The sequence below is a fragment of the Scyliorhinus canicula genome, chromosome 20 (genome assembly GCF_902713615.1).
Source record: "Scyliorhinus canicula chromosome 20, sScyCan1.1, whole genome shotgun sequence".
Classification (NCBI taxonomy): Eukaryota; Metazoa; Chordata; class Chondrichthyes; order Carcharhiniformes; family Scyliorhinidae; genus Scyliorhinus; species Scyliorhinus canicula.
In genome coordinates, this window is record NC_052165.1 from 77,570,542 (window position 1) to 77,596,654 (window position 26,113).

Genomic DNA, 26,113 nt, shown 5'->3' on the forward strand with positions numbered 1-26,113 from the left:
GGAGTGGGCAGCACGGTGGTGCAGTGGTTAGCACTGCTACCTCACGGCACTGAGTTCCCAGGTTCGATCCGGCCCTGGGTCACTGTCCATGTGGAGTTTGCACATTCTTCCTGTGTTTGCGTGGGTTTCGCCCTCACAACCCAAAAGAAAATGAAAATCGCTTATTGTCACGAGTAGGCTTCAATGAAGATACTGTGAAAAGCCCCTAGTCGCCACATTCCGGCGCCTGTCCGGGGAGGCTGGTACGGGAATTGAACCGTGCTGCTGGCCTGCTTGGTCTGCTTTCAAAGCCAGCGATTTAGCCCGGTGAGCTAAACCAGCCCCTGTGCAGGTAGGTGGATTGGTCATGCTAAATTGCCCCTTAATTGAAAAAATGAATTGGGTACTCTATTTATAAAGCCAATAAAGATGGCTGGAAGGAGAGCAGCATCACGGCTCATGACCATGGAGCACAGAGAAGGGATCCTTTGTCTGGGACTGCACATCACGCCCCCCCTCCTAGTCGGTGAACCTGGAGGTGATTAGAGTGTCCCGTGCGCGATGGCCCTGGCGCATACGTCAAGCTGCCTCGCCTGCCTGCCTGGGCCCCGAGTCCTGCTCATCGTTCCCCTCCCCTGCATTCTCCTTGTCAGACGAGGCCTGCCCTTCTTCCTCATCCTCCTCCAGCACATCACCCCTCTGCTGCGCGATGTGGAAGATGCAGCAGGCCAGCATCGCTGCCCAGGCATCCACATCAAAATGGATGTATTGATCCGCTCGGGCATATAGGGCCTCTGTGACAGCGTGGATGCACCTGTGCACCGAGCTCTGTGAGATCCCAGACAGGTCCCCACTCGGCGACAGCAAGGACTCCGTCGCGTAGAGGTTCAGGACAACCACCACCTTGACGGTCACCGGGAACGGGTGTCCTCCCCCATATCCCTGCGGTGCCAGCCTTGCCATCATCTGGCAGATGTGTTGCACTGTCTCTCTGCTCAGCTGGAGTATCCAACGGCATGTCCAGTCCAGCAGGTCCTCAAATGACAGGCGCTACCGGTTCACACGAGGCGTCAGGTGGCGCCTCCTTGGCACCTCCTCCTCTTCGGCCAGTGCGGCTGACACCTGCCCCTCTGCAGCCCGTACTGTTGCTGCCCACTCTGCTGCTGCCTACTCCGCTACTGCAGCCTCTGCCTCCTCTTCGAGCGGCTCCTGCTCATACGGCAGCAGGGCATCTCGCAGAGCTGCAACGACCACCATTGCTGGTCGAACTCCAATGCCATTGTCTGCAGGGGGTGAAAAGCCAACATGTTAGCATGGTGCATACCCACGTTCCCTGGGCTACACGATGACGCTGGTTGGCACTACGGGCTCCTGCTCAACATGTCTCTCTCACGCCCCCCCACCCCACCCCACACCCATCCCCTCACCCCTGCCCCGTCGGGTGTCCGGCACCATGTGAACCCCTGGTCCTAACGCTCGTCCCTGATGCCAGTGGTACCATTGGCTGGCACTGCCCTCACTGGGAGCTGCCGTGTGTGTGGCCCTGGGTGCTCAGCCGGTGGGTGGTGACTGGTTGGGCGGGGTATTTGGGGCCGTGGAGGGGTGCGCTCTGGCAGCGGGGATGGGATGTGGTGCAGGGCTGGGCGCACCCTAACGGCCGGTGTCACTGTGTAGAATCAGGAGCAAAGGTGGGTGGTCAGTGAGTGTGCAGCAAGATGGCTGCCGTAATGGCGGTCGGTGCCTGAGACCACAAGTGAGCCATCAGGAACTCGGCCCATTGGAGATAGTGAATCGCGGAGGCCCCAGAGAATAAAAGGTCAGGCCTGCTAACGATATGCCAACGGTGTTTAAACGCCATTCTCAGGGTGGCAGAGGATCCCGATTTGGCATCAAACCGGCGCCTACCGCGATTTTGCCGTCAGACGCTATTCTCCACCCAATCGCATTACGCGATTTCAGCGTCCGCCAACGGTGAATGCTACCCATTTATTTTACAGCACAGCATCAGGCCATTCAACCCAACTAGTCCATGCCGGTGTTTAAGTTGAAGTTGATCAGATCTCCTGTTCTGAAACATTAACCTGATTTGTTACTTCAGAGAATCATGGGTCTTCTGTGTATTTGCAGCCTTGTACCCAGTGCAGACCTGTTTATCCAAATGCGTCAACATCCTTTACAAAGAGGTAGCTCACAACATTGCAGTGTATGAGATGCGCAGTAGTGTTAATGAATCGGCACTTGTGTTTTACAGAGGCGCAGAGATTTCCTGCAGCTCATGCTCGATGCTCGGATATCCACCGAATTCACCACAGTGGAGAAGTTCGACATTGCCAATTCCAATGGTCAAATTGAGGAGTCACCCGAGACGCAGAAGGCAAATCACACGGCCACAGAAAATCCACCCAAAGTCCAGAAGAGGATCCTTACCCTGGATAAAATTTTAGGGCAGGCATTCATTTTCTTTGCGGCAGGATATGAAACCACCAGCAGCACTTTGGCCTTCACCTCTTTCCTGCTTGCCACCCATCCTGAGAGCCAGGAGTTGCTGCTGAAGGAAGTGGATGAATTCTTCGAGTCTCACGTAAGTTATGTTTGACGTCTCAGTCTGCCCTGAAGCTATTTCAGATCCCCACCGGTGTTGACGGTGCTTTCAGCTGCCTCGGCCCTGAACCCAGGAATTCCCTCCCCAAATCCTTCCACCTCTCTGACTCTTGCCTCTTTCAAAGTGTCACAAATTGTCTTCCTGTGAAACACATTTTACTATGTTTTTATGCCAATCTATATTTAGTTCTTCCTGGATGATTTTTCCAATGTCTACATTTAGTGCCGGGGGATCTTTTACACCCTCCTGAAAGAGCAGATGAGGACTTGGATTAACGCACCTTCGACAGTGCAGCACTGGAGTGTCTGCCTATACCTTGTGCTCAATGGGAGCCCCAAGACCGTGGAGTTTGGAGATTCCATATTGGAAGTTAATTCCGTTTTAGTCTACAAATTGGATGCAAATATTTAAAATTATTATTTTTTGGCATCATGAGCATTTGTATCCTGGAGAAATTCCCAGTCAAAACATTAATTGGTTAAAAATACCCTCAAAGGCAGCAAGGCAGATTCTTGCAGAATCCATGGCCTGCTGACTGACCTGCTAGATGCTGTACATGCCGGCATCTTCCAAGATGAGACACTTTATAGAATCATATGCTCCAATGACTGACTGTCAGACATTTTTTTGGTCTGATTAGCAAGTCAGTGGATACTAAGATTGCAGAAGTTGCGGATAGGATGAAGATCGTCAGAGAATACAGATCGGCTGCAAAATTGGGCGCAGAAATGGCGGATGGAATTTAACCCGGACAAATGCCAGGGGGATGCATTTTGGTTGATCCAATTTAGGTGGGAGCTGTAATACATGGCAGAACCATCAGGAGCAAAGACACACAGAGAGATCTGGGCGTGCAGGGCCAGAGATGCTCAAAAGTGGCAGCACAGGTGGAAATGGTGATAAAGAAAGCATATGGCTTGCTTGCCTTCATAGGATGAGGTATTGAGTATAAAAACTCGCAAATTATGTTACAGTTACACAGAACGTTGGTTAGGCCACATTTGGAATACTATGCCCAATTCTGGTCACCACACTACCAGAAGGACGTGGATGCTTTGGAGGGAGTATAGAAAAGGTTGACCAGGATGTTGCCTGGTATGGAGGGTATGAGCTATGAGGAGAGATTGAGTAAACTGGGATTGTTCTCCCCAGAGAGACGGAAGTTGAGGGGTGACCTGATAGAAGTTTATAAAATTATGAGGGGTATAGATAGGGTGAACAGTTTGAGGCTTTTTCCCAGGGTGGAAATGACAAGGGGGCACAGGTTCAAGGTGAGAGGGGATAGGTTCAGTGGAGATGTGTGGGATTGGTTTTTACACACAGGGTGGTAGTGGCCTGGAATGCACTGCCAAGAGAGGGGCAACATGGTAGCACAGTCGCTAGTACTGTGGCATCACAGCGCCAGGGTCCCAGGTTCGATCCCCCCCTGAGTCACTGTCTGTGCGGAGCTTGCACTTCCTTCCTGTGTCTGCGTGAGTTTCCTCCGGGTGCTCTGGTTTCTTCCCACAGTCCAAAAGCGTGCAGGTTAGGTGGATTGGCCATGCTAAATTGCCCTTAGTGTCCAAAAAGGTTAGGAGGGGTTATTGGGTTACGGGGATAGGGTGAAGGCTTAAGTGGGTCGGTGCAAACTCGATGGGCTGAATGGCCCCCTTCTGCACTGTATGTTCAATGTTCTAAGTGAGGTGGTTGAGGCAGATATGTTAGCAGCCTTTAAGGCTTATCTGGATAGACACATGAACAGACGGGGTATAGAAGGATACAGGAGTTTGGTCGAGATAGGACACGTGATTAGCGCGAGGTTGTAAGGCCGAAGGGCCTGTTCCTGTGCTGTATTGTTCTTCGTTCTTTCTTTGACATGGATGTTCATTTCAATTCGGGCTAATTCAGCGGACTTTCCTTGTATTAATGTATGTTGGCAGCTATTAATGCCTCTTGGTTCAGTGCCCCTTTTGTACCACAATCCCTTTGCCCCAACATTGGTGAGTGTCTTTGCTCCAAATCCTGGAATTCTCTCTCTTAAACCTTTCTGCCATTTAACCTCATTCCCCAATACCCTCCTTAGAAACTATCTCTTTCACCAAGATTTTAGTCACGCCTTCTTAATGCCTCACTCCTGTGAAGAACCTTCAAATGTTTTCTTGCCTTGGATGCGCAATATAAATGCAATTTGTTTTTTTATTGTGAGGGATCACAGCAAAGAACATAACTGGAGATTGAGCTATCAAAAAGGGACAGGTTTATTCCCACTCTCCTTAAAAATTCCTTTGAATCTCCCCATCCCCAGAATTCAGAATGCATCCCGACTGTATCGGTACATCATAAAACAAATAGCCTGTAATGCGTGCAAAACAAAAGGATGTCTGAAATAGAATTAAACCATTATGTCCTTGGTCAAATGAAGTCACATTAATAACAAACCATAAATGGTAATCATTGGCATAAACTTGATGGGCTGAACGGCTACCTTCTGTGCTGTAGCTGACTCTATTGGAAGTAATGCTTCGCAATACCTACCCGCTCCCAGTCAGCCATCCAATTTAAAACCTCTTTTGAAACAGAAGCATCGTCTGCTTCAAAGAGAACTTGCAACAAACAATAAAGAGTGCGTGTGTTTTACTGGTATAATTGCAGATTGCTGGCTCATGGTCAGCTGGTGGAACTTGTTTCATAGATTTCATAGAATTTATAGTGCAGAAGGAGGCCATTCGGCCCATTGTTTGGAAAAGATCTCTCCAGATCAACTATTCCCTCTGCCAAAGTAGCATATCCTAGAGTCCCTTAATCATATTAAGCTGACACGTTTCAAGTTGCACAGGTTGCATTTTAACTTTTCATTTATTTTAATTTCTGTCAAATGGACAAGAACTCAATATGCTAATGTTTTGAAGAAAGACGAACCTCTGTCATAATGCTGCATTGCTGGGATCAAGTACATAATGCTGAATTGGGACTGACTCATTTCATGTTGCAAATGAAGCCCTCATTTTGACATCTATTCTTTCCCACCTCCCCATCTCCTTTGACGGTGTTGGCTGTTATTCCAAGGACACTGGCAGATCTGGGTACCTCACTTGAGTGGCCAATTTTCAATGTGCAACCCTAACCAATTGAACATTCAGAAGGGATACAGTTATCACCATTAAAGCCCAGTGCCGCCTATCTCATTTCAAAGAAAGGGCCAGTCAGTATCAAACAGAACAATCTTTCTGGCTGATATCTCCTTTTCCCGAGCTCAAGGGCTCCGAGGACACCTGCACTGTCTGGTTCATCACCCACTAAATGTCCATTCAGTAAAAGCATTATTTCCCAGCTGTCATGTCGGTCATGTTGACATTCCCCAGAAACTGATGGAACTCTGACCAGCACTGTTGTATTTGAGTCAGTTTCCTTCTGAATGGAAAATAGCTTTATGGATCACTTACGTGTTGGAAATGAAAATGCACCAATTCACACCTTCACCTCCAGATATCCCTGTGTGGACAGCGATGTGTATATCCTCTTAAACATTTTTGTGATCATTCCATGACCGAGCAGATGAAGATTAGATTAATATAGAGAGCTTTCCTTAATAGTGGAATTGATGCAGCAAACTTGCAATTGAGCTACACCCCGAGCAATGGATTTGATTTCCTGACTCACCTGGGGCAGTGGTGGGAATGTCACTCCATGTTCGTTTTGTAGGCTGAAACTGATGAATTAATTATCTGAGGCGAAACAATGGTTAATCTCCATTCCCTACCACCCTCTCATTAATAGATCAATATGCAGCTAGATAGACCAAATGTAAAGAGGGCAGGATTGGACCAGGTACCAATGGCATTCCACTTCCATCGATTGTCATTACATAGAATTAGAATTACATAGAATTTACAGTGCAGAAGGAGGCCATTCGGCCCATCGAGTCTGCACCAGCTCCTGGAAAGAGCACCCTACCCAAGGTTAACACCTCCACCCTATCCCCATAACCCAGTAACCCCACACAACACTAAGGGCAATTTATCATGGCCAATCCACCTAACCTGCACATCTTTGGACTGTGGGAGGAAACCGGAGCACCCGGAGGAAACCCACGCACACACGGAGAGGATGTGCAGACTCTGCACAGACAGTGACCCAAGCTGGAATAGAACCTGGGACCCTGGAGCTGTGAAGCGATTGTGCTATCCACAATGCTACCATGCTGCATCATGATTGCTCATGATTTAGACTAACACATAAAGAATGACTAATGAGTGAAATATCAAAGGGAGACCAGAAACTGTACTTGATCCCAACAAGACTCAACATAGAATTTACATTGAATAAGGAGGCCATTCGGCCCATCGTCTGCATCGGCCCTTGGAAAGAGTACCCTACTTAAGCCCACACCTCCACCCTATCCCCATAACCCAGTAACCCCACCGAACCTGTTTGGACACGAAGGGCAATTAGCATGGCCAATCCACCTAACCTGCATATCTTTGGACTGTGGGAGGAAACTGGAGCCCCCGTAGGAAACCCATATAGACACGGGGAGAACGTGCAGACTCCGCACAGACAGTGACCCAAGCTGGGAATTGAGCAATCGATCCTGGGTCCCTGGAACTGTGAAGCAACAGTGCTAACCACTGTGCTACCTTGCCGCCCATAACATCTTCAGAAGGAGATAGGGGTGGTTATGGGGGGAGGGGGGGGGGGGTGTGGAGTTGAAGGGGGTGCTGTGGGATGAAGGCTTGGTAAACTGCAGCAAAGGTGTTTGGGTAGTTGCAGTCTGTAATCACCAAACTCACTCTCCTCTCTTTGTATCTGCAAACGCTTGTACCACTTGTTAAAAATAGCTGCTGCACCTATCCGCTGCAGAGTTTGTTGTTTTCCACAGCAGCTGCCAGAAATAAACCAACTCCCATGACACATGTTGAGGGATCCAGAATTAAGTCCAACCTGAAGTTAGGGCACTGGTGACTGAAGCATGAATGATACTGCCCAACTCGAGGGAAAGCTGCAACAACCGGCTGTTGCATACAAGGGGCTGGGGGGAGGATGGAAGCACCTCGGGTAATTAATTCATCAGTTTCAGCCGACAGAACTAACGTGGCAATTGCAAAATATTTGTCAGAGAAGTTGAGAATTCCAACCTGAGAATGCAATTATTCTCCCAGCTGGTCACCAAGAGAGTGAATGAGCTTTAAACAAAAACCGGAGCACAAAAAACAGGCCACTTATCCTAATTAGCCTATACCATTCTCCAGGAGCCTCCTCCCAGTCCATTTAACTCTTCCCACTTGATGTTGTAACCCTTCAATCTCTTTTCTCGCAAGTATTTATCAGGTCTTTCCTTATATATGTGAACACTAACTCCATTGCATAGCCAGGATTTTACGGTGCAGCACTGGCCTTGTCCACGGGCCAGAGAGATGGGCACAACTCCACTGACGGGATTCTCTCCCACCCGGCGGGGGGGGTCGGAGAATCCCGCTCTACGTTATCTGTTTTCTGCCCATCAGACAATAGCCATCAGGACTCCCGTCTCCTTAAAGGTTGAAATCCCACTATCAAGAGCTAACCCCCATGGGCGACAAGGTGACCAATCAGGTGGCCCACCACCCTGAGCCTGCAAGGAGGCCAGTTACTTTGCCCCATGTAACAGGTGGCCCACCTGCCACTGGTAAAATGCCAGAGATGACGTCTGTTATCTTGAAATGCTTCGAGTGGCTAGTCATGAGCCGGATCACTGCCAGCCTCCCAGACGATCCCAATCCATTGCAGTTCGCCTATCACCGCAACCGCTTCACAGCAGATGCTATCTCCCTGACTATAATCAAAACTCGAACACCTCGAGACTGTGAGACTGCATATCATAGACTACAGCTCTGCCTTCAACACCATGGGCGGGATTCTCCGACCCCCCGCCGGGTTGGAGAATCGCCAGGGGGGCGGCGTGAATCCCGCCCCCGCCGGCCGCCGAATTCTCCAGCACCGGGGATTCGGCGGGGGCGAGAATTGCGCTGCGCCGGTTGGCGCCCCCCCCCCCCCCGGCAATTCTCCAGCCCGCGATGGGCCGAAGTCCCGCTGCTGTAATGCCGGTCCCGCCAGTGTAAATTAAACCACCTCCCTTACCGGCGGCACCTGGCGGTGCAGGCAGGCTCCAGGGTCCTAGGCCACCGATCGCGGGCCAGGCCACGTGTGGGCACGCCCCAGGGCCAGATCGCATCGTAATCGTGGCCCACCGATCTGCGGGTGGGCCTGTGCCATGGGGGCACTCACCCCTCTGCGTCGGCATGTCAGCCTCCGCGATGGCTGACACGGAGGTGACCCCCTCTGCACATGCGCGGGGATGACGTCAGCAGCCGCTTACGCTCCCGCACATGCGCGGACTTCTGCCGGCCGGCGATGCGCCAACCACTCCGGCGCGGGCCTAGCTCCTAAAAGTGAGGTTCACGCCACTCCATCCCGCCGGGACCCCCCGCCCTGCCGGGTAGGGGAGAATCCTGCCCCATTATCCCAACAAGACTTATAACTAAACTCTGCAATCTTGGACTTGACCCCTTACTGTGCAGCTGGATCCTTTTTTTTTTAAATTTAGAGTACCCAATTCATTTTTTCCAATTAAGGGGCAATTTAGCATGGCCAATCCACTTACCCTGCATATCTTTGGGTTGTGGGGGTGAACACGGGGAGAGTGTGCAAACTCCACAAACTTCAACATCGAGGGCCGAAGGGCCTGTTCTGTGCTGTACTGTTCTATGTCCACACGGACAGTGACCCAGAGCCGGGATCGAACCTGGGACCTCAGCGCCGTGAGGCAGCAGTGCTAACCACTTATGCCACCGTGCTGCCCCGCAGCTGGATCCTTGACTTCCTCACCAACAGACCGCAATCTGTCAGAATAGGCAACAGCACCTTCTCCACAATAGTCTTCAACAGCAGGGCCCCGCAAGGATGTGTGCTCAGTCCTCTACTGTACTCCCTATACACATATGACTGTGTGGCAAGATTTAACTCCAACTCAATCTATAAGTTTGCGAATGATATGACTGTGGTCGGTCGTTTCTCAAACAGCGACGAATCAGACTACAGAAGGGTGAGAAATCACTTGGTTCCATGAGGTACTGAAAACAACCTCTCTAAATGTCGGAAAGACCAAGGAACGGATCATCGACTTCAGGAAGCGTAGTACGACACGCACCCCCGTCTGCATCAATGGCTCCGAAGTGGAGATTATCAACAGCTTTAAGTTCCTGGGTGTCACCATCATCAACAGTCTGTCCTGGTCCACACACATTGATGCAACAGTCAAGAAAACCCAATAATGTCTCTACTTCCTGTAGAAGCTAAAGAAATTTGGCATGTCTGCATCGACTCTCACAAACTCCTACAGATGTGCCAGAGAGAGCATCCTATCTGGCTGCATCAGAACTTGGTATGGCAACTGCTTGGCCCAAGATCGCAAGAAACTGCAGTGTGTGGTGAACTCAGCCTAACACATCATACAAACTTGCCACCCACACACTGATTCTGTCTACAACTCCCGCTGCCTCAGGAAGGCAGACAGCATTATCAGAGACCCTTCCCACCCAGGCTTTGCCTTCTTCCAGACCCATCCATCAGGCAGTAGATACAGAAGTCTGAAGACCCGCACATCCAGACATAGGAACAGTTTCGTCCCCACAGCTACCTGACTCCTCAACAACTCCCCCTTGGATTGATCTGTTCCCTGCAAGAGCACTATTAACAAGGTCCTATGCTGCTCTTGCTTTGTTTGGCCACTTGTTCCGCACTGTAACCAATCACTGTTTGTCGATGTATCCATTTGTCAATGTACTCTGTTGGTTATTCTTTTTTGTCTACTATGTACATACTGTATACGTTCCCTTGGCTGCAGCAAAATACTTTTCACTGTACTCCGGTACATGTGACAATAAATCAAATTAAATCAAATCAAATGGCAGGAAGAGGCCCTTCACTAACCCTTAATTAGCAGATATGGCCCTCAATTAACTTCTGAGTAGGAGGGCCCCTACGACGTTTTCCCACTGCTGTGTGGTTGTAGCGAGACCTTCCTACTTTTATACTCCATCCCCCTTGCAATATTGGCCAACATCCCATTTGACTTCCTAGTCATTTCCTGTACCTGCTTGCTGTCTTTTTGTGATTCATGTACCATGACACCCAAATCTGTCTGTACTGCAGCAGTCTATAGTCTGTCTATTTAAATAATATTTAGCTCAGTGGGCTAAAGAGCTGGTTTGTGATGCAGAACAAGGCCAGCAGTGTGGGTTCAATTCTCGTACCAGCTGAGAATTCTGAATTGTCCCTCTGTGTACTGGAACAGATGCTGGAATTTCACAATAACTTCATTAAGCCTACTTGTGACAATAAAGGTTATTTATTTATTTATTATTATTTTTTATTCTCCTTGCCAATGAGGGCACCAGCACATTTTCTGACATTATATGCCATCTGCTAGATTTTTGGACTATTAATTGCACTCATTAATGACTTAGATGATGGGATAGAAAGCCACATGTCTAATTTTGCCAGTGACATAGAGATAGGAATTAGGAGCAGAAATAGGCAATTCAGCCCTTTGAACCTGCTCCACCATTCAATCAGATTCATAGAATTTACAGTGCAGAAGGCCATTCGGCCCATTGAGTCTGCACCGGCTCCCGGAAAGAGCAGCCTACCCAAGGTCAACACCTCCACTCTATCCCCATAACCCAGTAACTCACCCAACACTAAGGGCAATTTTGGCCACTAAGAGCAATTTATCATGGCCAATCCACCTAACCTGCACATCTTTGGACTGTGGGAGGAAACCGGAGCACCAGGAAGAAACCCATGCACACACGGGGAGGATGTGCAGACTCCGCACAGACAGTGACCCAAGCCGGACTCGAACCTGGGACCCTGGGGCTGCGAAGCAATTGTGCTATCCACAATGCTACTGTGCTGATCTTGGCTGATCACTTCCAGATCTGTTCACCCTTTAACCCGTTTTTTAAAATCAGAAATCTATCTGTCTCCTTCTTGGAACCATTTAATGACTCAGATTCCACCGCACTATGGGGCGAGTTCCGCAAATTCACCACCCTCTGTGAGAAGTCATTCCTGTGAAGCAACATTGTAAGCAGAATTCGGTAGATTAAGTGAAAGAGGAAAAATATGGCAAATGGATTTCACTGTGGGCCAATGCGAGGTCATCCAATTTGTTTTTTTAAATTCATTTTTATGGGATGTGGGCTCCACTGGGTCGGCCAGCATTTGTTTCCCATCCCTCATTGGCCTGCAGAAGGTGTCGGTGAGCTTCCTTCTTGAACCGCTGCAGTTCATATGGCGCAGGTACACCTACTTCCTTTGTGCTTTTAGGGAGGGAGTTCTGGGATTTTGATGCAGTGACAGTGTAGAAACGGCGATTATATTTCATAGTCAGGCTGGTGAGTGACTTGGAGGGGAACTTCCAGATGGTGGGGTTCCCATGTATCTGCTGCCCTTATCCTTCTAGGTGGGCGTGGGGTTGGAAGGTACTACCTAAGGAGCCTTGATGAGTTACTGAATCCAAGAAGGTATTAGATGATTACTTGAATAGGAACAATATGCAGAGGGAATGGCAGGGGAATTGGACGAAACCATGATGTTCGTTTGGAGAGCCGGTGCAGGCACGATGGGCTGAATGGCCTTCTTCTGTGGCATAACAATTTACCATGTATCTGTCAATTTCACCCATCTATGACCTCCTGAAGTCTGGTCCCCCCCCCCCCCCCCCCCCTCCCCATCACTGTTTACTTCATTTCCAAATTCCGAGTCATCTGCAAACTTTGAAATTACGGCTTGTGATTCCAAGCCTGGGTCACTAATATATATAAAAAATACTGGTCCCGATACTGATTTCTGGGAGACATCACTGTACACTCCTCCAGTCCGAAAAAATAACTATTTTCTGTTTTCAGCCCCTTAATCAATTTTATATGCAGCCAGCCACTGAACCCATTGTACCTTTTAACTCCGAGACACATTTAAGAGTGAGTTTAGGAGCTGGGTTTTTGAAGCTGGGTGGAAATTCGAAGCTGGGTTGGGGAGGGGAGGGGGGGGGGGGGGAGGTGCCTTTTAACCCTTGATCTGTTACACAAATTCCCAGTGAGTGGCCTTGCTCTGCTGCAGGTGACTACAAGGGAGAGAGCTGATTGGTGACTAGCAGGTAAGCCCTTCATATCGGAAGCAGAGTTGAACAGGTGAAATCCAGAGTGCAGTCTGAGAAGGTAAGTGGTTCTCTATAAATCAGGTGACTCGTGTCCTTAACCCTTTCATTTCTAACCTTACTAGTAGATTCTGAGCTACGTTTTGTACGGTAAGAGTTTTGCTTTGTGTTTTTTTTTCTTCTCACACTTACTGGAGGGTAGCAAGCTTGACAGTCTCCTCGACCAGCAGGTAAATGACTGGTAATTAGTTTTTCCTTTCATTTTTCTCTTTTTCTCTTGGCATTGTAGTTGTTGTTTCAAATTAACTTAAGGGTTTAGACATAGCAGGAGATCACAGACCTGTGTCATGCTCCTCATGTGCAATGTGTGAGTTCAGGGACGTGTTCACTGTCTCTGGCTCCTTCTCGTGCAAGAAGTGTGTCCAGCTGCAGCTCCTGTTTGATCACTTGACACTCTGGAGCTGCGGATGGACTCACTTTGGAGCATCCACAATCCTGAGGGAGTCGTGGATAGCACGTTTAGCGAGTTGGTCACGCCGCAGATAAAGAGTACTGAGGGAGGTAGGAAATTGGTGACCACCAGACAGAGGAAGAGTAGGAAGGCAGTGCAGGGGTCCCCTGTAGTCATCTGTTGAGGGTGATGGCCTACTAGGGGAAGGCAGCAGTAGCCAGGTTCATGGCACTGTGGCTGGCTCTGCTGCGCAGGAGGGCAGGCAAAAGAGTGGTAGAGCTATAGTGATCGGGGATTCGATTGTAAGGGGAGTAGACAGGCGGTTCTACGGATGCAAACAAGACTCCAGGATGGTATGTTGCCTGTTGGTGCAAGGGTCCTGGATATCTCAGAGCCGCTGCAGGATATTCTAAAGGGGGAGGGTGAGCAGCCAGCTGTCGTGGTGCATATAGGCACCAACGATACAGGTAAACAACGGCATGAGGTCCTACATGCTGAATGTAGGGAGTTAGGAGCTAAACTAAAAAGTAGGACCTCAAAGGTAGTAATCTCGGGATTGCTACCAGTGCTGCATGCTAATCAGAGTAGGAATGACAGGATAGACAGGATGATTGCGTGGCTTGAGAGATTGTGCGGAAGGGAGGGATTCAGATTTTAGGGACATTGGAACCAGTTCTTGGAGAGGTGGGACTATTACAAATCGGACAGTTTACACCTGGGCAGGACTGGAACCAATGAAAATGAAAACGAAATGAAAATCGCTTATTGTCACAAGTAGGCTTCAATGAAGTTACTGTGAAAAGCCCCTAGTCGCCACATTCCGGCACCTGTTCGTGAAGGCTGTTACGGGAAATGTTTCTAGCGCTGTTGGGGAGGGTTTAAACTAATGTGGCAGGGGGGTGGGAACCAATGTAGGAAGTCAGAAGGTAGTAAAGAGGGAACAGAAACAAAAGCTAGTAAGGAGAAAAGTGGAAGGCAGAGAAACAGATTGAACTGCCTAGTATGGCAGGGTGGTGGGAACCAGAGCAGTAGGTCAGCCGGAGAAATAACTGAGGGAGAGCTACAGACTAAGGCCAGTAAGATTAAGAGGAAGAGCAGGCAGGGATTGGTCGGTCAATGCTGGTGGGCTGAAGTGCATTAGTTTCAATGAGAGGAGTATTTCAGGTAAAACAGATGAACTTAGAGCATGGATTAGTACGTGGAATTATGATGTTGTCGCGATTGCAGAAACTTGGTTGAAAGGGGAACAGGGTTGGCAACTAAATATTCCAGGATTTTTTGGGGGATGCAAAAGGGGTGCGGGATTCTATAGGCTCTGTGACTGTCCCTGCAGATTGGAGGGTAGCTCACATCACTCGATATTCAAAAAGGGAGGTAGAGAGAAAGCAGGGAATTATAGACCAGTAAGCCTAACATCAGTAGTGAGGAATCCATTATCAAGGACTTTATAGCGGAACATTTAGAAAGCAGTGGCAGGATCAGTCAGAGTCAGCATGGAATTATGAAGGGGAAATCATGCTTGACAAATCTGTGAAGAGGTAACCAGTACTGTCGACAAGGGGGAGCCAGTCGATGTAGTATATTTGGGCTTTGAGAAGGTGTTTGACAAAGTCCCGCATAAGAGATTTTTGTGCAAAATTAAAGGGCATAGGATTAGGGGAAATGTATTGAGGTGGATAGAAAACTGGTTGGCAGACAAGAAGCAAGGGGTAGGGATTAATGGGTAATTTTCAAATTGTCAGGCAGTAACCAGTGGGGTACCACAGTGATCGTTGCTGGGACCCCAGCTATTCACAATATATATTAATGATTTGGATGAGGGAACAAACTTAACATCTCAAAGTTTGCAGTTGATACCAAATTATGTGGGAGGGTGAATTGTGATGAGGATGCAGGGATCCTACAGCAAGATCTGAACAGGTTGGGCGATTGGGTAAACCAATGGCAGATGCAGTATAATTTGGATAAGTGTCAGGTTATTAATTTTGGAAGCAAAAACAGGAAGGCAAATTACTACCTGAATGGTTGTAAATTGGGAGAGGGGAGTGTGCAGCGGGACCTGGGTGTCCTTATGCACCATTCGCTGAAGGTAAGCATGCAGATGCAGCAGGCGGTAAAGAAGGCTAATGGTATATTGGCTTTCATTGCGAGAGGTTTTGAGTATGGAAGCAGGGATGTGTTGCTGCAATTGTACAGGGCCTTGGTGAGGCCACACTTGGAGTATTGTGCGCAGTTTTGATCTCCTACTCTGAGGAAGGATGTTCTTGCACTCGCGGGAGTGCAGCGCAGGTTTACCAGACTGATTCCAGGGATGGCGGGACTGTCATATGAGGAGAGATTGACTAGGTTGGGATTGTTCTCGCTGGAGTTCAGAAGAATGAGGGGGGATCTCATAGAGACTTAAAAATTCTAACAGGACTAGACAGGGTAGATGCAGGGAAGATGTTACCAATGATGACGTGTCCAGAACCAGGGGTCACAGCCTGAGGATTCAGGGTAAATCATTTCGGACAGAGATAAGGAGACACTTCATCACACAAAGCGTGGTGAGCCTGAGGAATTCATTACCAGAGGAAGTAGTTGATGCTAAAACTTTGAATATATTCTAGAGGTGGCTGGATATAGCACTTGGGGAGAATGGGATCAAAGGCTATGGGGAGAAAGCAGGATTCGGCTATTGAGTTGGATGGTCAGCCATGATCGTGATGAATAGCGGAGCAGGCTCGAAGGGCCAAAAGTCCTCCTCCTGCTCCTATCTTCTCTGTATCAATGTACAAGATTATGAGTGGCATGGACAGAGTGGATAGTCAGATGCTCTTTCCTCGGGTAGGAGAGTCAAGGAAGGGGACAAGGTTTAAAGTGCCTGGGGAAAAGTTTAGAACAGATGTGCGAGGCAAGTTTTTTTTACACAGAGGGTGGTAAATATGTGGAACGCGCTGCCTGGGGCGGTGATGGGAGCAGGTACGATAGCGGCATTTAAGGGGCATCTGGACAAATATATGAATAGGGTGGGAATGGAAGGATACGACTCTGTAAGTGCATACAGTTTTAGTTTACTACCATGGCCGGCGCAGTCTTGGAGGGCCTGTGCTGTTTTCTTTGTTCCATGGGCTTTGATTCTGCTAACAAGTCTATTTTTTTTTTTTTTAAATAATTTTTATTGAAATTTTTCGATACAAACATTTACCCCTACTACATTTTAAATTATAACACAACAGATCCCCCCTGGAAAATCCTCCCCACGCCCTCCCCCGCGCGCTACCAGTCTAGCAACCAAACCGTTTTTCCCTTTCTGCCGATGGCCTCGGGCAGTCATTGCCCGCGACCCCCCGCTGACGTGCTCCCTTCGTTGCTATCCCCCCCCCCCCTCCTTCCCCCCCCCCCCCTTTCTCCCCGGGTTGCTGCTGTTTCGGCCTCCAGTTCCTATCTCTGATCCAGAAAGTCAAGGAAGGGCTGCCACCGCCGGAAGAACCCCTGTACCGACCCTCTCAGGGCGAATTTGATTCTTTCCAATTGGATGAAGCTTGCCATGTCGTTTAACCAGGTGTTAACACTTGGTGGCCTTGTGTCCCTCCACTGAATCAAGATCCTTCTCCGAGCTACCAAGGACGCAAAGGCCAATATTCCGGCCTCCCCTGCCTCCTGTACTCCTGGCTCCACCCCAACCCCAAAGATCGCTAGCCCCCACCCTGGTTTGACCCTGGTTCCCACCACTCTCGATACCGTCCCCGCCACCCCCTCCCAGAACTCTTCCAGTGCCGGGCACATCCAGAACATATGTACATGGTTCGCAGGGCTTCCCGAACACCTAACACACCTGTCCTCACCCCCGAAGAACCGACTCATCCTAGTCCCCGTCATATGGGCTCTGTGCAGCACCTTAAATTGGATGAGGCCCAACCTTGCGCACGACGACGACGAATTGACCCTCTCTAAGGCATCCGCCCATGTCCCATCTTCTATCTGCTCTCCCAGCTCCGCTTCCCACTTGTCTTTCAGCTCCTCTATCGATACCTCCTCCACCTCCTGCATTATTTTGTAGATGTCCGAGACCTTCCCTTCTCCGACCCAGACCCCTGACAGCACCCTATCACTCACCCCTCTATCGGGAAGCAAGGGAAATCCTTCCACCTGTCGTCTGGCAAATGCCTTCACCTGCAGGTATCTAAACGTGTTCCCCGGGGGGAGCTCAAATTTCTCCTCCAGCTCTCCCAGGCTCGCAAACCTCCCCTCTATGAACATGTCCCTCAGTTGCCTGATGCCCGCCCTGTGCCAGCTCTGGAATCCCCCGCCAGTGTTCCCCGGGACAAATCTGTGGTTCCCTCTCAGTGGCGCCGCCATCAGACCCCCCACTTCCCCCCTGTGTCGCCTCCACTGCCCCCAGATTTTCAGGGTGGCCGCCACTACCGGACTCGTGGTATACCTTGTGGGGGGGAGCGGCCATGGTGCCGTTACTAGCGCCCCCAGGCTTGTATCGCCGCAGGACGCCCTCTCCATACGTTTCCAAGCTGCCCCCTCCCCCTCCATCACCCACTTGCGCACCATCGATGCGTTCGCCGCCCAGTAGTATCCGGAAAGATTGGGTAGCGCTAATCCTCCCCTGTCCCTACTCCGTTCCAAGAAAATCCTTCTCACTCTAGGGGTGCCATGTGCCCACACATAGCCCATAATGCTGCTAGTTACCTTCTTGAAGAAGGCCCTGGGGAGAAAGATGGGCAAGCACTGAAACAGAAACAAGAACCTCGGGAGGACCGTCATTTTGACTGACTGCACCCTCCCTGCTAGCGACAGCGGTACCATGTCCCACCTCTTGAACTCCTCCTCCATCTGCTCCACCAGCCTTGAAAAGTTCAGCTTGTGGAGGGTCCCCCAGTTCCTTGCCACCTGCACCCCCAAGTACCTGAAGCTCTTTACTGCTCTCTTAAAGGGGAGCCGCCCAATTCCCTCCCCCTGATCTCCCGGGTGTATCACAAAGACCTCACTTTTACCCACATTTAATTTATATCCCGAAAAGTCCCCAAACTCCGCTAGTATTTCCATTACCTCCGGCATTCCCCCTTCCGGGTCCGCCACATATAACAACAAATCATCCGCATAGAGTGATACCCGATGTTCCTCCCCTCCCCTTGTCAGTCCTCTCCACCCCCCTGAACCCCTCAGTGCCATCGCCAACGGTTCGATCGCTAATGCAAATAGTAAGGGGGATAGGGGGCATCCCTGCCTGGTACCTCGATGGAGCCCAAAATACTCTGACCTCCTCCCGTTTGTAACCACACTCGCCATCGGGGCCGAATACAGCAGCTTCACCCACTTGATAAATCCCTCCCCAAACCCAAACCGTTCCAGCGTCTCCCACAGGTATTCCCACTCCACCCTATCGAATGCCTTCTCCGCATCCAGTGCTACCACTATCTCAGCCTCCCCCTCCACTGCTGGCATCATAATCACATTCAACAGTCTCCGGACATTTGTGTTAAGTTGACGTCCCTTTACGAACCCCGTCTGGTCCTCATGGATTACCCCTGGCACACAATCCTCTATTCTGGTTGCCAGGACCTTTGCCAACAGTTTGGCATCTACATTCAAGAGGGAGATAGGCCTGTAGGACCCGCACTGTACAGGGTCTTTGTCCCGCTTCAGGATCAAGGAGATCAGGGCCTGTGACATTGTCGGGGGCAGAACCCCCCCCTCTCGCGCCTCATTGAAGGCTCGCACCAGCACTGGACCCACCAAGTCCACATACTTCTTATAAAATTCCACCGGGAACCCATCCGGCCCCGGCGCCTTCCCCGCCTGCATCTGGCCTATCCCTTTAACTAGCTCCTGCAGCTCTATCGGCGCCCCCAGCCCCTCCACCCGTTCCTCCTGGACCTTTGGGAACCTCAATCTATCGAGGAAGTTCTCCATTCCCCCCTCCTCCTGGGCGGCTCAGACCGGTACAATTCCCTGTAGAAATCCCTGAAGACCCCGTTCACCTCTTGCCCCTTCTGCACTACGTTCCCTCCCTTCTCTCTCACTCCCCCAATCTCTCTGGCTGCATCTCGCTTGCGCAGCTGGTGTGCTAGCATCCTGCTCGCCTTTTCCCCGTACTCATAGACCGCGCCCTGTGCCCTTCTCCATTGCGTCTCCGCCTTCCTAGTGGTCAGTAGGTCAAACTGGGCCTGTAAACTGCGCCGCTCCCTCAACAGCCCCTCCTCTGGTGTCTCCGCATATCTCCTGTCCACTTCTATAAGTTCCCCCACCAGTCTCTCCCTCTCCTGCCTCTCCTTCCTTTCTCTGTGTGCCCTTATGGAGATCAGCTCTCCTCTGATCACTGCTTTCAGGGCCTCCCAGACTACCCCCACCTTCACCTCGCCCGTGTCGTTCGTGCCCAGATATCTCTCAATGCCCTTCCGGACCCTTCCGCACACCTCATCGTCCGCCAGCAGCCCCACATCCAGGCGCCACAACGGGCGCTGGTCCCGTGCTTCCCCCAGTTCTACCTCTACCCAGTGTGGTGCATGGTCCGAAATCGCAATGGCCGAGTACTCCGTGTCCTGCACTCTCGAAATCAGCCCCCTGCTCAGTACAAAAAAGTCTATTCTGGAGTACACCCTGTGGACGTGGGAGAAAAAAGAATACTCCCTCGCCCTTGGCCTGCCAAATCTCCAAGGGTCTACCCCCCCCCCATCTGCTCCATGAACCCCCTTAGCACCTCTGCCGCTGCCGGCCTCCTATTCGTCCTGGAACTCGATCTGTCCAGCCCAGGGTCGAGCACTGTATTGAAGTCCCCCCCCATGATCAGGCCCCCTGCCTCCAGACCCGGAATGAGGCCCAACAGGCGCCTCATAAAACCCGCGTCATCCCAATTTGGGGCATACACATTCACCAGCACCACATTCTCTCCCTGCAGCCTACCCTTCACCATCACGTACCTACCCTCCTTATCTGCTACCACCTGCGCCGCCACGAACGACACCCTCTTTCCCACCAAAATCGCCACCCCCCGGTTCTTTGCGTCCAAGCCTGAGTGGAACACCTGTCCCACCCACCCCCTTCTCAGGCGTACCTGGTCTACTACTCTCAAGTGAGTCTCCTGCAACATTGCCACATCCGCCTGCAGTCCCTTTAGGTGTGAAAAAACCCTTGCTCTCTTGACCGGCCCATTCAGCCCCCTCACGTTCCAAGTAATCAACCGGGTCGCGGAGCGACCTGTCCCTGTCCCCTGTCTATTAGCCATGTCCTGTCCCCTGTTCGCCCCGGGTCGACCCTCCCCTTCTGACCCGTTCCCCATGGCGATGGCCCCCCCCCCCTCTCTCCTCCCGTTCTTCCCTTCCCGTCCTCGGCCTTTCCAGCAGCAACCCGGTATCCCCCCCTAACCCCCCTTCCCCCCCCCCCCCCCCCCTGGCTAGGACCCCTCCTAGCCGCGGTGTATCCACCATCGTACTCCCGAGAGTCAGCTGTTTTTCGCTGACCCGGCTGCCCCTGCCACACTCCGACTCCTCCCGATGTGGGGGGGGGAGGGGCCTCCCCCCCCCCTTGCCATCCCTCTCTGACCCCGCTTCAGCGCGGGAAAAGCCGCCATTGCTGGCCACACCCCACTCTTCTCTCCTCCCCCTTCCTCCGTCCCGCGCGCGGGAAACAGGGGAAAGCCCGCGCTTTCGCCCGGCCACACCCTACCCCGCCATCTTCAATTCCACCCCCGTCCCCATCCAAGCCCATAAAAAAGCCCCCTTAAAACGAGAGGAAGAAAAAGAGAAAAAGAAAACACGCATAACCAACTTGCACCCCCCCCGTCCCGCCTCCCCAACTTAACAATATAACAATATAAATAACAAATCTCAAATAAATACATAAATACATAACTATGCCTGCATAACTAAATAACTACCCAATAATAACGTATTTAACCATCACCCTCCATCGAACAGAACAGTAACCATAACCCTTAAAGAACAGATCAAAAAACAGTAAAAAAGCCCCCCCTACAACAACAATAATTAAGGGAAGTTGGCAACGGGAAGAGACACACAAAAAGGAACAAAGAAACCCCCCATAACACAAGTTTCAAAGAAACCAAACGATCCATCAACTTTAACCAAGTTCCGACCTGGCCTAAGAAAGACATGGGCCACTTGATCAGTCAAGGGTACTCGGGCGGCCTCGACCGCCGGCGTTCCCAAGTTCTAGTTCAGGTCCAGCTTTTCCTCTGGGGTCTCAAAGTAATGGTGCTGGTCCTTGTAGGTGACCCACAAGCGCGCTGGCTGCAGCATTCCGAACTTGATCCTCTTTGCGTGCAGCACCGCCTTCGTCCGGTTAAACCGGGCCCGCCGCTTTGCCACCTCCGCACTCCAGTCCTGATATATCCGCACCGTCGAATTCTCCCATTTGCTGCTTTTCTCCCTCTTGGCCCACCTCAGCACTTTCTCCCGATCACAGAAACGCTGGAATCGCACCAGCACCGCCCTCGGGGGCTCGTTCGCCCTAGGCCGCCTAGCCATGACCCGATATGCTTCTTCCAGCTCCAGAGGCGATGGACCGGCCCCCTCTCCCATCAGGGAGCTCAGCATCTCCGCTACATATTTCGGGAGATCAGGCCCCTCCAGGCCTTCTGCTAGGCCCAGGATCCTCAAGTTCTTCCGCCTCATTCGAGTGTCCAGCTCCTCAAAGCGGCTCTGCCATTTCAGGTGGAGTGCCTCGTGCACCTCCACCTTTCCCACGAGGACCGTGGCCTCCTCCTCCCTTGCAGTCATCTCCTGCTGCAGCTCTCTTATCGACGCCTCTTGGGTCGCCTGGGCCCCCATCAGCCTTGTGGTCGTCGCGTTCATAGACTCTAAGAGTTCCACTTTCAGCTCCGTAAAACACCGGAGGAGAGCGGCCTGCTGCTCCTCCGCCCATTTTCTCCAATCTTCTAGTGCGCCACCGGCCGCCATTTTGGTCCTCTTCCCCCGCTTTTTTCGGGGAGCTGCTGCCGCTTTTTTTGTCGCCCCACTCCGAGTACCGACCATAAAGTTGGTCTCACTCTCCTCAGGGAGCCTTCCCCCACCGGGATTCGTCTTTACAGTACCGTCGGGGCCCTCCAATCGGCCCTTAAACACCTTTGTCGCAGGAGCTGCCAAATGTGCGACTTAGCTGGTCATAGCCGCAACCGGAAGCCGCTAACAAGTCTATGATGTAACAATTTATGAAACACCTTTTGAAAATCCGCATACATTAACCACATTACACTCATCAAGTCTCGTTTCTTCATCAACACCAGTCAGCTTCCACTAATCTGCCATTGGAGTTAAAATGTTTCCAGCTAATATACTGTGCTGAGCCAATCACTGGCACATAATTTGCTGTGTGATTAAGCACCAGGTCCTGATTGAAAAAAAAGTATAGATTGCACCAAAATAGCAATGTCACAAGGCACCTATAAAATGATTAAAAACTTCTGGTTTTAAAAAATAAATGCAAGTTTTTGGTTTGATGAGAAGGACTTTTAAATTGCAAGACAGATAGTGTATTTCCAAGACTTGATATAGATAAATGGCTTGAAAGAGATTTTGCCATAAATTATAGATTCAGGCTGTAGATCAGCACATGCCTGAATTGCTTATCTCCTGCAAACAATAAAGTTCCTTTTCATACCAACAATTTTATACATCCGCTTCAGTGAGCAGTAAACATCTAGGTTACATTGGTACCTCGCCAAGTGTGAGTTGCAGTAGGCTGGCTTTTTAGGACATACATTTATTCATACCAACATTGAGAGAGAAAAAAAATCACTAGCCCAATTAGGGACACACAAAATTACTAGAGGCCTGGATCCATCTGGTTCCTTTCCTGCCAGCCTGCCAGTTGCATGATAAAATAATGATGCAGTTGTTGACTAATCATAGCAACAATATTGAAATTCCCCAAGGTGCTTCATGGAATTGTAAAATGAAGTGTGACACAAAGCCACATAAGGAGATATTAGGTCCGATCACCAAGAGCTTAGTTAAAGAGGTAGACTTTAAGAAGGGCCTTCAAGGAGGAAAGCAAGGTCGAGAGCGGAGTGTTGTAGGGAGGGAATTTTAGGTCTTGGGGCAAAGGCACGGTGGAGCAATTAAAATTGGCGATGCAACTGAACACGAATGTGCGGAGATTGTTGAATGTCATCATGATGCCGGCGATTGAGGGGGAGGCAGAGATAGCGGTGGCGCTGGATGCGGAGAAGGCCTTCGATAGAGTGGAGTGGGGGTACTTATGGGAGGTGTTGGGGAGATTTGGATTTGGTGAAGGGTTTATTAGATGGGTGAGGCTGCTATATGAGGCCCTGATGGCGTGCGTGGCCACGAATGGGAGGAGGTCGGCGTAGTTCCGGCTTTACCGAGGGACCAGGCAGGGTTGCCCCCTGTCCCCCTTGTTGTTTGCATTGGCAATCGAGGCGATGGCGTTGAGGGATTCAGAGAGGTGGAGAGGTTTGGTGCGAGGTGGGGAGGAACATAGGGTGTCGTTGTATGCCGATGACCTGTTACTGTATGTGGCGGATCCAGTGGGAGGGATGCCGGGGGTGATGGAGCTGCTAGCTGAGTTTGGGACCTTTTCAGGTTAGAAACTAAATTTAGGCAGGAGTGAGGTGTTTGTGGTGCACCCTGGAGACCAGGAGGAAGGAATTGGTAGGCTCCCGCTTAGGCGGGCAGGGAAGAGTTTTAGGTATCTGGGAGTGCAGGTGGCCAGGGACTAGGGGACTCTTCACAAACATAATTTCACCAGACTTGTAGATCAGATGGAGGAGGAGTTTAAGAGGTGGGACATGCTGTCATTGTCATTGGCGGGGAGGGTGCAGTCCGTCAAAATGACGGTTCTTCCGAGGTTCTTGTTCCTCTTTCAGTGCCTGCCCATCTTCATCCCCAGGGCCTTCTTTAGGAGAGTGACTATCAGTATCTTGAGCTTTGTATGGGCACATGGGACTCCGAGAGTGAAGAGGGTTTTCCTGGAGCGAGGGAGGGATAGAGGCGGGCTGGCCCTGCCCAACCTTTTGGGTAACTATTAGGCGGCCAATGTGTCAATGGTGCGTAAATGGGTGATGGAGGGGGGAGGGGCGGCGTGGAAAAGAATGGAGATGGCGTCATGTAGAGATACGAGCCTGGGTGCCATGGTAACGGCGCCGTTGCCGTTCTCCCCTAAGAGGTTTACCACGAGCCCGGTGGTGGCGGCGACCCTAAGAGCCTGGGGACAGCGGAGACGTCATAGGGGGAAACAGGGGGCTCGATGGAGGCTCCATTGGGTGGCAATCATCGGTTCATCCCGGGGAACAAGGATGGGGGATTTAGGGGGTGGCAAAAGGTGGGCATCAGTAAATTGAGGGACCTGTTTATTGGCGGGAGGTTTGTGGGCCTGGGGGAACTGGAAGATAAATTTGGGCTTCCCCAAGGGAACATGTTCAGATACTTGCAGGTAAAGGCGTTTGCTAGGTGACAGGTAGAGAGATACCTTTTGCTGCCCTCGCGGGGTACGATGGACAGAGTGCTTTCGGGGGTGTGGGTCAGAGAGGGGAAGGTGTCGGACATCTATAAGGTAATGCAGGAGGTGGAGGAGTTGTCAGTGGAGGTGCTGAAGGCTAAATGGGAGGGGGAACTTTGGGAGCAGATAGAGGACGGGACTAGGGCGGATGCCTTGGAGAGAGTCAACTCTTCCTCTTCATGTGCGAGGCTTAGTCTCATCCAATTTAAGGTGCTGCACCGGGCCCACATGTCCGGGACTATGATGAGTAGGTTCTTTGGGGGTGAGGACAGGTGCACCAGATGTTCGGGGAGTCCAGCGAACCACGCCCATATGTTCTGGGCATGCCTAGCAGTGGAAGAATTCTGGAAGGGGGTGGCGGGGACGGTGTCGAGGGTGGTTGGATCCAGGGTCAAACCAGTGTGGGGACTCGCGATTTTCGGAGTTGCGGTGGAGCCGGGAGTGCAGGAGGCGAAAGAGGCCGGTGTCCTGGCCTTTGCGTCCCTAGTAGCCCGGCGGAGGATCTTGCTGCAGTGGAAGGATGCAAGGTCCCCAAGTGTGGAGACCTGGGTCAATGACATGGTGGGATTTATAAATTTGGAAAGGGTCAAATTTGCCCTGAGAGGATCAGTACAAGGGTTCTATAAACGGTGGCAGCCTTTTCTGGACTTCCGGGCTCAAAGATAGGTATCTTGGTCAATAGCAGCAGCAACCCGGGGGAGGGGGGGGGGAGTTGAGGAGAGAGAGGAGGGGGGAGAGAGAGAGAGGGTGGGGGGAGAGAGAGAGAGGGAGGGGGGGAGGAGAGAGAGGGAGGGGGGGAGGAGAGAGAGGGAGGGGGGAGGAGAGAGAGGGAGGGGGGAGGAGAGAGAGGGGGGGAGGAGAGAGAGGGAGGGGGGAGGAGAGAGAGGGGGGGGAGAGAGGGAGGGGGAGAGAGGGAGGGGGAGGAGAGAGGGAGGGGGAGAGTGAGGGACGGGGGAGGAGAGAGAGGGAGGGGGAGGAGAGAGAGGGAAGGGGGAGGGGGAGGAGAGAGAGGGAAGGGGGGGAGGAGAGAGGGAGGGGGAGGAGGAGAGAGAGGGAAGGGGGAGGAGAGAGAGGGAGGAGGGAGAGGAGAGAGAGAGAGAGGGGGAGGGGAGAGAGGAGGGGGAGGGGAGGGGAGAGAGGAGGGGGGAGGGGAGGGAGGGGGAGGAGAGAGGAGGGGGGAGGAGAGAGAGGGGGAGGAGAGAGAGGGGGGAGGAGGAGAGAGGGGAGGAGAGAGAGGGGGGAGGAGAGAGAGGGAGGAGGAGGAGAGAGAGGGAGGGGGAGAGAGAGGGAGGGGGAGGAGAGAGAGGGAGGGGGAGGAGAGGGAGGGGGAGAGGAGGGGAGGAGGAGGGAGGGGGAGAGAGGAGGGGAGGAGGAGGGAGGGCGAGAGAGGGAGGGGAGGAGGGGGAGAGAGAGGGAGGGGGGAGGGGGGAGG

The 26,113-nt window shown here is 51.4% G+C and overlaps 1 protein-coding gene across 3 annotated transcripts in view; it reads left to right on the top strand.

Moving 5' to 3' along the window:
• The window catches only part of tbxas1 (thromboxane A synthase 1 (platelet)), a 321,143-nt gene that overhangs the window by 248,153 nt on the left and 46,877 nt on the right, over nucleotides 1–26,113 (top strand). For all 3 annotated transcript variants that reach the window (XM_038780696.1, XM_038780697.1, XM_038780698.1), the window contains one exon: nucleotides 2,231–2,560. In XM_038780696.1, the coding sequence (XP_038636624.1) occupies nucleotides 2,231–2,560 (330 nt within the window). The remainder of the gene's footprint in view (nucleotides 1–2,230; nucleotides 2,561–26,113) is intronic.